Below are 14,449 nucleotides of genomic sequence, written 5' to 3' on the forward strand. Positions count from 1 at the left end.
GGTCCAAAGGATCGATTCTCCGATTAATCGATCTTAGATCGGCATCCCTAGTTTCCATGGGATTTCCGGAATAAAAACTATCCTATGTCCTTTCTCGGGTCTCAGACTATCTTTGTACAAAATTTGATTAAAATCGTGTCAGTAGTTTGGGCGTGAAAAAGAGACAACCATACAGACAGACAGGCAGACAGAGTTACTTTCGGATTTATAATATTAGTAAGGAGTAAGGATTATGATAGCTTAAAGTCAGAGCGTACTAGAAGTTTGGCGCGGACTCTACCTGTAGGCGTTAAACAAAACGTAATGATTTTTCATTTTGCGTTAAGCTATAGCCGAATAAACATTTCTTTAGGTGTCTTGTGTGTTTCTTACGTGTTTTTGGAAGCAGTAATAGGTTTCTATATAATAGGAATAGCAGACGAGCATGCAGTCCACCTCATGGTAAGTGGCTACTGCCGCCCATGTACATCTATAATCAACCCCAGATAGGATTAGATATTCCTACCTGAGGTTGGCCAGCTACCCCTGAGGACTAAGCTGGAACGCCTCGGAAAAATATGTCTCTCTTACCACACCTGTCAAACCAGCGTTTAACACGGCTGTGTTCGACAGGCAGAAGTGGGTAGGGCGGTGGTGTCGCCGGAGTCTAACCACAAAGGGTTCTACCACCTCACCTTCATTTGAGGTCAGCTACGAGCAGTTAATTTAATTAATTATGATTTCAAAAACTTAAGTGAATAATTTTTAACATTATTATTAGAGATTCGTTATAATGTGCAATATATTGGTAAATATGTTGTTAAAATTTTCCACTTCTAAGGCAGATTTGCAAACCTGGCAACATTAAAATGGCCAGTGGCGCCCCTGCCACACGCACAGAAATATTTGTCGGACTATATTTATAGCTGCGTTTCGAGCTTAATCTCGTCGCCAGCAGCGTACTAAATGCATGCATTCGTAGCCTTGATGTATTTGAATTTGTGTAACTACTCCTAGATGCGAATTGAATCTGCGTGTAGCGGTTTGACTAATACTTACTGGCAGTTTAGTGGTGCGCTCATCAATTTTGTATGGATGCGACATATTACGTCGATATATGTAAAAGACCCTTATTAGCAAGTTTAATTATATTATGACAACAACGTAGTAAACAAAAATATTTTTAAGGACTTTTTATTTATTTAATTTTTTCATATATCTACCAAGCTTTAATAATAATTTAAAAAAATCAATAAATCATAAAATTTGTTATCTATATTTACTTAGATATATGGATGGGTTTTACACGTAGGTAATAAAAAGCACAATAAACCTAAATATTATACTTTATTTTATAATATGTTGTTTACACATGGAGGATGTTAGGTCCAAATTAAAAAGATTTTTTCATGATTAGTAACCAAAATATAATTTGAAATAAATCAGATTCTATCCTCTCTGTTACAAAACACCATGTGAAGTACATACATATTTAACTTAATGTTCTAATGATAGCTTATATTGTTACGAAGTACAATTATATTAATAAAAAATATTTAAGATAATTCACTTGCATAAATGCTGATTTAAATAAATCTCTTGCTTTATAAAATGCCATTTTTGAGACTTGCACCTGTATCTTTAGTTAAAAATAGCATTTATTAAAATAAAATAGCAACTTAATCTAGACTGACAAACAATGTGATAAGGTCAAGTGAAACTTACAATCTAACAATATTTTCCTAGTCCATAATAGCTAATATAATTATGATGAATTAGTAGATTATATCTACGTAAAGTATGGAAACATTTATTTAAATTACTGATGTGTAGTTGCTTACCATCTAGTGCGACAAAGGGTGGGGAAAAAATTTAAATCTACCTACCTTTAATATTTTGAAAATAATTTTGTACTTACAGAAAATTCACAGAATTAAATAAAGCCGGGGCCCTGATAAATAAAAACAGGTAGATAAACTACGCTACTCTGATGTATTTAGAGGCAACCACGCACACACATAGGTAAAAAAAACTGTTCCTTTTTGCTAGTTCCTGTATATCTGTCGTGGAGTAACTTACTAGAAACAATGTCGTCGTGTGCGGTTACGTGTTACAAAAAAGTATAATACATCAGTGCATTTATTTTGAACTATATTTTGTAATATTCCACATACACAATAGGTCGTCGATAAGTTGACGCCAGGAAAGTGTTGCCAGAATCCCTTATTGTGAATTGCACAAAATGTGGGTAAATAACTTGAAAGTAAAGTTGGCGAACGTCTCGAGATATTTAATAAAATAATAATAGAGTTTCATTTAAAATACTATGGAACACCAAACTGAAAACAGCCTCCTCTTTTTCGAAGTAGGTTCAATTAGATATATTTTCATCTTATCGTTTTTTTCTTGCTTCTAAGCACCCACTGGATGACTTATCAAGAAAATAATTCGTAATTTGGTGTAGGTATACACAAGAACATCTTTCATTTTATTTATTTTTTTGCCGACATTCTTAAGCGAAAATAATAGTTATTTAACACTACTTATCGTAGATCAGGGGACTACATTACATTAGGTAAACAAAGACTTGGCAACATTTCATTTTGTTCACAATCGTAAATCTGGTAACACTTTCGTTTAAGATGTGTGTGTCTATGTTTTATCTACCTTTCTTATTTATCTAAAGAATTAAAACTGATTATGGCTGTGCAATGAGCAGACGTTTTCTCAATTTCTAATTACATCAATATAAATGAGACGGTGATGCCTTTGACGGTGACGTTTGAACTAAAACTGGGAACTATGCCTTAAAAAGTTTTTATATAAACCGAGTTACATGGTATCGACACTTTCCGAGACCGAGTCCGATACTAGAGGCACCGTTTACTTAGTGTCGGCAAGGAGTCTCGACAACGGCACACACTTCAACATGGGTTACATGATGCGACAATTCTCCTCCCCTTCGCGGATCTCGCCGAGCTGAAAACATATGTCATATTAATAACATAAAAATATTTTGTCTTTGACTAACATTCGCGATGTTTTAATTTAGCTGCTTATACCATTTAAGTCTAAATAATACTTTATTATGATAAGACTACAGTTAGACTACGTGTATATAATGAAGTACGATGCACGAGTGTCGAGTGTCATTAGTCAATGTTAAATACGTATGCACTTAAGAGGTACATGTAATAAAATATTTCTATATATTTCTGGCCTATTTCGCTGCCCTACCAATAAGGGTTTCAAACACGTCATTCATGCAGATGGCATGAAGTTGAATGTATCGTTTTACTCGTGTGGTCCGTATGTTAATATCTACTGCAAATTTGCAGTCTGTCTGAGGGCTCCCTAAGATCGCATTATGTTGTATTGGAGTACAATCTTATTATACAGCAAGTATTTATTATAATTACAGTAATAGGCTTGATGACAGTATTAAAGAATCAAAGAATAAGTGAAAATAATATATTGAAAGGATTCTCAAAAATGAGTCAGTTTAAAAAAAGTTTTAAGATTTATTATATTTTCAATAAAATTAAAGTATAAAAAAATACTGCAGTCGGAGGATCTTATCTGAAACGCTAATCGGGGCGCGAATGACGTAATTTTTGGGTATGTCACTGAATTGCTGGAACTTTGGTATGGGATTTTCTAATGTGACGTCACTAATGGACGCCATGACACCCGCGAGCGTTTTCGCGCTTAATTCAAAATAAATATAAAAATATGCTATAATTTTCGTTAATACTGAATTTATTGCAGAAATAATACGATATTTAGAATCAATAGACATGTATGTACATTATAAAAGCGGTATTCTTAATTTGTCATCATGACAATTATAAATATGTATCGTGATAATTACCTGTTCACGACGCGGGTACTTGTGGGCCAGCTCGCGGTGTCGCTGCGCGCTCGTGCTCACCTGGCGCCGCTGTCGCTCAGACACCGCCACTTCCTACAACAAAAAATGGTCATGTTTTAAGTTTTATTTATAAAACTAGTGCTTACATTAATCAATTAGCGTCCTGTAATTAATATTTGTTGTCAAAAGGTACATAATCCTAAGAATGGTTTTTAATATATAATGGATTTTTTTAGAAAGATTAATGTCAAAAATATTTTTCGTGCTTTATACAGGGTGATTTTTTAGGGTGTGGTCATTCACAGGGTGAAATTAACCCTGTATATATTTGAGTATCTTAAATGAAATGAAATTGGCACTAATAAATAAAAGTATTAGCACAATATTCATTTTTTCGCTCGTTGTGAACTGTCCGTTTTGTGATTATATCCTCAACTAACTATTTCATGATGATGTCACATGATCACTTTGAACGAAGGATGTGCGTTGTATTGTATTGAAGGATGTATAACAAAGTATGATGTAAATAATGCCTCTTGCAAAAGTACCGGGGAAAGCGACGTATAAAGCGTCCAACTCCAAATGTCAGCAATTAGATTTGTCTATGGCTGCTGCAAATTATACAATCTTACCTCTTGCTCGCTGTTCAGCAGCGCAGTGGTGAACGTATCAGCCACGAACCACTTCTGTCCCTTCATAACGATATCGCGGGGCGGGTCGTGGTCGGCGCCGACGTCGGCCGACCACACCGTGGCCACCGCGCCCGGCTCCAGCTTCACCGTCCGGTGGAACTTGAACACTGTCTCCTGGTCGCCCGCCTTGCGGATGATCTGGTAGCCGCTAAGGCTTAGTTCCTGTTGAAAGAATTTGTCATTCAAATTCAAAAATATTATTTGAACATTAATAATAAATAATAATAGTTTCGTAATAGGAACTTGACTCTTTTACATGTGCTTTCAAACTCCGAGTCTAAATCTACACGTGATGGATTCACTTTAAAACCCTTCTCATTTTAAGAGAAGATTTGTGCTAAGCATTGGAATTTGATTAAACTAGTCTGAGAGCATGAAGTCCACCTAATGGTGAGTGGTCACTGTGATCTATAATCAACCAGAACCCATTGCATGATTAGAGAGAGTTTTTATCAGAAGTCCATAACAGGTATGTTGCCACTGACGACGAAGACGGTTGCGACATTTCCAGGTTAAACATATGAGATGAGAAGATAGATAGATTACCTTCTTGCCCTTGTTGCGTATCTTGACGAAGGTGCCGTCCGGGCAGGCCTCGGCGACCTCGAGGTCCCCCTTCGCGCTGGATGTGACGCTGAAGTCGTGCAGGCTGCGCTCCTCGCTCTCGTCGAGCAGCGTGCGCTTGCGCGCGGCGCGCAGCGGCGTGGCGCGGCGGCCCGGCGTCGCGCGCCCGCTGCCGCTCGCGCTCGCGCTCATCGACGCGCGCGACTCGCGCCCCGGCGACTGGGCGGTCAGGTTCAGCCTGGAAGGTTACGAATGTTATTTTTAGATCGATTATGCATTATAATATATTGATAGCGTTATAGTGATAGCCTACTGGTTAAGAAACTCGGCCTCTCGATCGCGGGGTCCGAGGCTGATATCTACAATTTGCTGTTGCGACGCGACTCATTTCTATATTCAGAGCGGACTAGCAGTTTGGTGCGTACTATACTACCCTAATCTTAACACAAAATACAAAAAAAAGATATCAATGCAATCAAATACATTATTGTTATATCACTTATACTTTCATTTTTTTATACTGTAAATTTAATTGAACTTGGATTGTTTCTACAATACAATAAAAATACTAAAGCAATCAAACAAAATCAAAATTTGATATGTATTCATCATTATGCATCATTATGTCGAGGTACCACTGCCACATAATTTTCCTAATAATAGCTGTGCTAAACGATGACATTCCGGTTTGAAGGCTATGGTAAAGGAGACATACTTATCCAAGGCATTCTGTAACTAATATCACATAGGATTCGTATTTTATCTCGGGTCAATGACAGATATCTATGGTAAGCAATAGCACTTACCATTTTTGCCAGGATAGTCACGAAAAATGTGACTTTATAGTGGATAATATAGTACACTAGCTGATCTGGCAAACGTTGTGTTGCCATATAAATAAAAAAATGTTAAGGGTGAACAACCCTTATCATTTAGGCGTATGAAAAATAGAGAGTAGCCGATTCTTAGACCTATTGAATATGCATATAAAATTTGGTGAAAATCGGTAAAGCCGTTTCGGAGGAGCACAGTAACTAACATTGTGACACGAGAATTTTATATATAAGATAATATAGTACATTATGTACTGAAATTCGCAGTTCGATATAACAACACTCATGGGCAGTGCATCATTCTCACCTGTCTTCCTCGCCCTCCAAGAGCGCGCGGTACGTGGCGATCTCGTGGTCGAGCGAGATCTTGATGTCCATGAGCGTGGCGTACTCGCGCAGCTGCCCCGCCATCTCGTCGCGCAGGCGCGCCAGCTCCTGCTCCAGCGACGCGAGGTCCTCCGCGTGGCGCGCGCGCTCCGACTCCAGCTGGCGCTCCAGCTCGCGGCAGCGGTTCTGCATTTGATTAGCACAGGGTTGAGGCACGTTGTTCATGTATATAATTTTTGTTTGCCTACCACAGGTTAAATACAATAAGACAGATATAAGAAATTTCCTTTGTGTAAATATTCATTGGATTATTAATAACGAGAATTAGTTAAAAAAAAACTGATCCTTACTATAAGTCGAAAATATTAAGAATTAATAATTTACTTATACCTTCCTCGATTAGAAACAATGTGAATTTCCAATTCCAGTCCAAAAATATTTTTATCTTATTTATTTATTTTATTGAATCGACTCAACTCAACCACTATAAATAATTGTAGTGTTATCAATTAAAATAAATATTTGAGTAGGAAAAAAGTAAATTAACAGGATAATATTAAAATAACAGAAAATCAATAAATATAAATTTAACTTAAATTAAAAAACAGAGTTTTCTGTAGTGATACTTACGCTGAGAGCAGCATTCTTGTTCTCCAAATCATTGAGAGTGGAGTTGAGGCTGTCGATGCGCGTGCGCATGGTGCGCAGTTCCTCCACCGCCACGGTGGCGGCGCTGCTGTTGCGATTCGCGGCCGCTTGCAGGTTCTTCAACTGCTTAAAAAATATTAATTTTTATATTACAATGTCAAATTATATAATATACATACATTTGCCAATAATTGTGGTGTGGTGAACTATAAATAAAGCAATCAATGTCATAATTATTCCTGTAGGGCAATAATTGAATGTTGAAATAGTTGAAATTTAAATTGTATATGACACAGTTAGATAATTAAAAGCCGTAATGGCTTTTAATTATGGCATTATTCACTTGCACAGTAAAATAAAAAGACAACAATGGAATTGACCAATTTGTTTTACTTGACAAATTATGAATGAAATAAATGCATTGTCATGTTTACTTTGCAATTATTTTCAGTGTACCTTACAAATAACGATCAGCGTAAAATTAGTCATGGATAATTTGTTCAAATAATGGTGACTGATAAAGTCTTCATTTAATGTTAAAGTTCATTAAAAGTAAATAATAATATGGAAACATTAAATGAATTCGTTCAATATGGTGTTTATATTTAAATTCAATATTTAAATTCTTGATGCATTATGCATGATGCACATCTATCCAAATTAACGATTTAAATTATTATAATTTCGTCCTTTCCGGAAATTACAAAGAATCATTTTGAAACAGTAAATTAGTCTGATCAATGTAGTGTTTACATTTAAATACAATGGATTATTCTCATACCAAATTTACAAATCGATTGTTTGGTAATTGTTGTAAAATTTCTCAGAAATGTATTTCATTGCGTACCTTATTCTCATAGAGGGCTTCAATCTCGTCGCGGTTCGCCTTGATGTTGGCCTCCTGCTGTTCGCGCAGTTCCTGCAGGCTCTGTTGCAGTTTGGCTTCGTACTGCTGTGCAAGGCGGCCGTCTGCAAAATACAGCCGTTTAACAAACAATAAGGTTACTGACTCTGCAAATTTCACAATCATAGAACAAACATACTGCATTAGGTAACTTTATTTGCAAAGGCACAATTTTACTGTATGATTACGCAACATATACTTTAATGATGTCCATTAGAACTTCGTTGAAGTACACTAAGTGTATAATTAAATTAATTACAATTAAGTATTCACTTAGAGTTTGGAATGTGTTTGAAATACATACAATTAATAAAAATGCATTAATTTCAATGTAACTGATTAGTTATTACAGTGTCAGAATATTTTAGATACAAAATATCTGTACTAAATTTTATATTTGACCTTCCATAACCACATTTATCCAGATGTATACTACATAAGAGGTAGCTCATACATTTAGGTCATAATCACAAACCTATTCAATTGATATACAAAAAAGAAAATCTTAATATCATATTTTAGTGTTATAAACTAACCTATCTCAGAGATCTCGACTTGTCGCCTGGTGCGTGTCTCCTGCAGTTCCTGCTGGAAGACCTGGTCCTTGAAGGAGAGCTCCTCGCGCAGGCTCTGCACCGTGTTCTCCATGTCGATGCGGCACAGCATCTCCTCCTCGAGGGTCTTGCGCGTGTCCGCGTACACCTTGCGCAGCTTCTCCAACTCCTTGGCGAGTTCCTGACGAACAAAAGCTTTATTAAAATTCGAATAAGGAACAATGCATAATAATAATGAATGAATAAGGAACATTCTACATTAGAAAACTATATTTTTTTTTCGTAGTTACTGTCTTTTATGTTTTTCCCTTTGTGTAATACTTTTGAATACAATAAATTGATATGAGACAAATAGTTGGATAGCTGTATTATTCAGCTCAATATCATATAATTATGTATTCAAGAGAAAGAATGTTAATATACCTTTGTCAAAAATATTAACAATAGAAGTATAATTCGTTTTAGTCACAGAGTAACAGTTCTTGAAATATTATATTAATATGGCTGGTCTTTGCATAATATGCGTTTCCAGTAATGAAATATTCACATACACATAATACACTTTTCAAAAATCATTAAATGCAAAATATAAAAAAGTAAACTAAAGGAACTAAAGATTATTCTGGAAATAATATTGTGAAACTGCATTATTGTCGTAACAGAAACGAAAATTATACAATATATTTTCTCATTAAAATAAAAATGTACTGTAAAACTGGTTCAGATATCACATAACTTTTAACCTTAATTTCACTTTCGGTTAATGAACTCTCCTGAATAGTCGTACAAAAAATTACAAGAATTTCCGTCACAAAAATATGTAAAAATTATTTGCAGTGATAAAGTATTGTTTAGGATTTAAGCAGTTTTTAAGTCATCGAATCTTACTCTGGCCTCATCTTGAGCCTTCTTCTTGTCAGCAAGAGCAGTGTTGTACTTGTTGCTTTCTTCCGTGTAGCGAGTCTCGTAGTGACGCGCCAAGTTCTCTGCTTGCTGACAATCCTTGGTTTTCTTGTCCAAGCTGCAAAAAAATCAACGTTATATGTAATAGTCTTTATATCAAATATTTCTTAATTAAAGCGATGAACACATCATCCATAGTTAGGTAGGTACCTGTTCAATGTTAACGAAAAATTCCGTGTTAACAAGAAAACCGGCGAGGTTCTATGTCATGTCATGTATAAAGTTACCGTACAGGGTTACGTAACTCTACGAAACGGAATGTTATTGTAAACACGCGGCGCGGTCCCCGCTGTCCCCGCGTTGGTCGCGCCCGCGTCATTATCGATCGCAAGTTTCCCGCGCTCCGAGTATGTTTACGAATAAAAATACGCGGCGGCGCGATGACGATGTTAGATACAATGCGAACCACATTAAATCCTTGGCCAATTTACCTTCGCACTTAGTACTAGTATGTCATTCTTTTTCTTAGAATGTTATATAGGACAAAAATAAGACTACATCTTTTTTTTCAATATTGCTATTTTAATCTTTAAACAAATAATCAATTTGGAATAGCATTGTAATTTCCTGATAATAAGTGAAATATTCGGTTTGCTGTCCTTAATAAGTTGATATTTTCATTAAATAAAACGTACATAAAATACCATTATGAAGATACCTTAAAATATTGAGGTAAATTTTATATTTGTGTGTCAAATCGTATGTAGAAATGTTATCGCATTACTGATTGTCTCTTTGTGTTATTTATCTATTTATAAGTTATGCTTAATGTAATCACTGATAGTTACTTTGTTATAATTATCAGCTTCCTTTGAAAGCGATAATCTTATCCTATTAGTATAATAAACGGCGCGAGAGCGGTCAACATTATAACAAAAAAGGGGGAGAAGGTTCATATCCGTACAACGACGGCGACGTGCCGTATCGACCGAAATAACTGGTTATGCGGAAGATAACATCAAACTTCTAGTCATTGGGCAATAACACGATACAGCAAACAATGACGGAATACGGTATTTTATACATCTTTATCGTCGCTCGATTTCGTCAAATGGGTTGCAATAAATTACTGATAATCCGTAATCGTTATCACTAATTCCTTGGTATTGACTTTGCTGTAAATTAATATTTTTAGTCCATCTTTTTGAATAGTTTGGTACATCTTTACATACTCTACAAGCATGATACCATCCAAAATATTGTAAATTGCAACGACCTGATTATATAGAATATACAACTTAAGACAGGCGAGCATTGCATTTCCGGTTATAACGCTCGGTTAATCACTACATGACGTGGTCCATATCGTGTGAAGTCTGACCACGTGCAGCGTAACACCATTGGTTGGTTTAAAAGTTATTGTTGTTACGAGGTAACCGATACTTTTCGTATTTTCGTAGGGTTCAGTTTTAGTCAAGTTTATTTTTAAAAATATCGTTTCCCGCGTAACAACAGCGTTTCCCGTTTTAGAAAAATGAAAGCTTTCACGAGTTATACAGAATATTTCGGCTCTTTTTAAACCAAAAAAAAATGTTTATAAGAATTTTATTTAGTGTATTGGTATAGTCTTATGACAATTTATAAATTCGTGCACGTTACTTGCAGGTCTATGATACACGTATTTATTGAAAAACATGTATTCTCGGTATAAGTAGTCGTTGCTGTGACGGTGTGCTATAGTTTTAAATATAGGTACTTTGAAAATGGAGCATGTGCAAAATATTAATGCAAAAATAGAAATGCGGCAAGCACTGTGGGAGGCATTTATAATCACATATAATAATACAATTATACTTTCACATTTAGATTTTAAATTATTATTCTATACTAATAAATGTGGAAGTAGCGTGTGAAGATGATTTCAAAATATTTAATATTAGAAATTGGTACGTTTAATTTTACCATACCAACCCTTAAAAACAGTCAATTTATCCACACATATTCTAATCTTCAAAACAGATAACCAAATTTCGACCAAATTGTCAAGAAACTGATTGAAACTCTTTCGTGTCACACCAAAATAATCGAGGGCGCATGTGGGCTGGCAGACTTACATACGGAAGCTCTTTATTTAAAAATCATTATTTGCCTTCGCTTAAAAGTCAACTTAGTCAACTGACCATGGTCTCGTTATTCAGAAGGCGTATTGGTAAGTCACGGTTATATTTACGACAATTACGTCATGCGCGAAAAGTTCAGCTTTGCTACGCTTTTATACCTAATAAACTTTGTTATTAGAATCTATACAGTTTATTTTCGTGGCAGTATAAGATTTCTATTATTATTTTAATTGAAAGAAAATAATTTCGCCGTGGAATACAGAAAAATCAGTTGTGTAAATAGGCAATATCTACTACGTTTGTTTTTCAAATGTAGCTTGTTATATTATTTGCCACGTTTTGGCGCCCTGCAAGAAAATACACATTATACATCAAATATATTTTTTTATTAAAAAATAATAATATGCACTCTTAATGAATATACGAATATACATTATTTTGTATACATGTATGTTATTGTAAAAGACACGAGGCATAAATCAGAACTCTGAATTCAGATTATTTGGTGGGGATTAAACCCTCAGCCTGAATGGTAACCGTCGTCCTACACGAGTCGTCATTTTGAGCTTTGTATCTTATCCAATGTTAGAATTTCGCACTTTAAGCTTTCCTACATATTATTATGTTTCAATGTATGTGGGCGGCAAGCGCGCGTGTGCATGACGTAGTCGCCAGCTCGCCAGGGTCAACAGCCATTGCAAGGCAACTTAATGGTCAAAAAAGTAACACTGAATTTATAATGTGTGATTGCTCATCTACAGGTAACATGGACACTGATGTTATGTTCATGTAACTGAGGATGTAGTTTATAATTTTTTATAAATAAATAATGTTCATTTTAATATTCATAGCCTCTACTTTTATGCACCAAGACAAGTTGTGTATATAAAAACAAAACGTTATGACTAAACTTATTTAAATTTTGCCCTCATTAGAAAATCCAGGTTACTGTACAATACATTACTAATGTGACCAATATGTGAAACAAGTGTATGTGAAAACATATTTTTCGGGTTTTAAAATATTAGATACTGTTCTAAAACAGAATCCATTTTTGTGGACTAGTTAACTTATGCCAGTATTTGTGTAATGGAGATAATCAACAATAATTAATATTCAGTGTCCGGATATTTTCATTAATGTCACCAAAACTCATCAATAGATAGAATATTTGCTTACTAATACATTTCTCATCAAACTAAACAATAAATTGAAATATTTGAAACAAGAATGAAGTTTATACAAGGTAATAAAGGAGGAAATAACATAAATAGATCCTTTATAATGTTAAATGGCAGTGAAGCCAGTGTCGCTGGTGCCTGGCACAACCTCTATTACCTTCTGAACTTGGTTAAGTGGGACAAGGTGAAGGAAAAGTACATTTATAACACAACTTAAGAACCTTTAGTTGATAAAAGTTTAATGCCAGTGATAAATATATTTTTGAAATGGTTTGGCATCATATCCAAATCTTATGACATAAATCTCAGTGTCAAAACAGGCAGTGAGCACATGCAACATAGGAAATTATGTTTAGGAGGATACAATAAAATTAAACTTAATAACATAAAAAAAAATGTTATAAACTCTTTCTTATGTTATTCATATATGGTTACCACCATATTTTATTGCAGGAAAATAAAACTGCTAATGAGATAATGAACAGTACCAAGTAACAGCTTCACCTTGACACAAATGATTGTAAATTAGGGCGCCCGCTTTCTTTTTAGACTAAGTAACACAAATTTGAAGGTGGATAATTTTTTAAATAACGGTAACCGTTTCCAAATTTTACTATCATAAATATTACGATCTTTGCCTCTATCTGCTCAGACTAAGTCATGGTTATTTATAAGTTGGAAGCACATTTGTTAAAGTTTGTGTCATTGTTTATTATTAAACTTTATACATGCTACATATTATTTTTATGTGTCATTCATTTTATCTATTCAATCTACCAAGGTTAATACAAGGTATAGAGCATATGAATGTACACATGCTTTCAATACAATTGTAAATTGTAATGAAAATTTGCAAGTGTGCATTTGAGCATTGTTTACAAACAAACATGCAATTGTTATGTGTGGGAGGAGCGTCAGATAAATAGGAAGTAATAGTAGACATTACATTTTTAGGTGTTAGAATGTATGCGATTGGGCAGTTAAATTGAGCTATGATGTCACGATGTCGTAAAGGCGAGGTCGCGCGCGCTCGTCACCGCGCCCGCACTGAATCGCCGACGATGACGTAAACTAAGGTTAGCCGGAAGAATGCCTACCAAATGTTATCTTTACAACTGTAATACGACAAAAATAGTAACACCATTTCATAAAACTACATAATATCGCCATTATTTGATAAAAACATTTCTTACCGTTTCTTCAGATCATCGTTTTCCTCGTACAACCTCTTCAAATCAATTTCTAATTTTGCTTTCTCACGAGATGTATCATCTAGAAGCTTTCTGGCGTCCTGGAGTTCATGTTCGTACATTCCTTTTATGTTAGATACCTCGCGTGTGACCACCTCCTGTGTGGTTTGAATTTCACGCCGAAGCCCCGAATTCTCACTTTCAAGTTGCCGAACTTTATCGATATACGCCGCAAGTCGATCATTAAGGTTCTGCAAAGCATCTTTCTCTTGCAAACGGCTGTGTCTTGTAGGGCTCAAAGGGCTATTTGGCCTACCGGCAGAGCTAGAAGGGCGGCTTCCAACGGGTGTGCTGGATTGAGGTGGGCTTTGCACTGACGACACTACACTTATATTAGATGAAGATGTCACAGTTTTTTTAGATTTTGACGACATTTTAATACAACTTTTTAGTCACAATAATAAATTATTTACTACAAAATGCGCTCTACGCTACGCAAGATAACTCACGGAGTCAAGCGTAGATCTCGAATTCTTCTCAACCTGTAAACCCAAGCTAATGTGATCACGTGACTATCGATTGAGTCATAGATAATGTTGCTATTATTTACTTAGATTAAAAATAATTAAAAACTTGAAGAAGTCGCAATGATTCCTTAAATAATACTATATTTCTCTGTTTTA

At 35.2% G+C, this 14,449-nt stretch overlaps 1 protein-coding gene across 2 annotated transcripts; it reads right to left on the reverse strand.

Moving 5' to 3' along the window:
- Positions 1-1,307: 1,307 nt before the first annotated feature.
- Positions 1,308-14,345, reverse strand: LOC140751415 (lamin-C). 2 transcript variants are annotated; one of them, XM_073085318.1, is made up of 10 exons: positions 13,770-14,345; positions 9,261-9,393; positions 8,355-8,553; positions 7,762-7,883; positions 6,897-7,037; positions 6,247-6,452; positions 5,089-5,344; positions 4,483-4,704; positions 3,851-3,943; positions 1,308-2,958 (listed from the first exon to the last, which is right to left on the reverse strand). In XM_073085318.1, exons 1-10 carry the CDS (start codon positions 14,198-14,200, stop codon positions 2,914-2,916), a joined length of 1,848 nt encoding a protein of 615 aa, XP_072941419.1. In that variant the 5' UTR covers positions 14,201-14,345; the 3' UTR covers positions 1,308-2,913. The 2 variants fall into 2 exon arrangements, with proteins under 2 accessions (XP_072941419.1, XP_072941417.1); XM_073085316.1 differs by having other exon boundaries at positions 6,897-7,040.
- Positions 14,346-14,449: the final 104 nt, after the last annotated feature.

Source organism: Epargyreus clarus, unplaced genomic scaffold (genome assembly GCF_041222505.1).
Source record: "Epargyreus clarus isolate Ecla_fem2 unplaced genomic scaffold, WU_Ecla_fem_2.2 ptg000003l, whole genome shotgun sequence".
Taxonomy (NCBI): domain Eukaryota; kingdom Metazoa; phylum Arthropoda; class Insecta; order Lepidoptera; family Hesperiidae; genus Epargyreus; species Epargyreus clarus.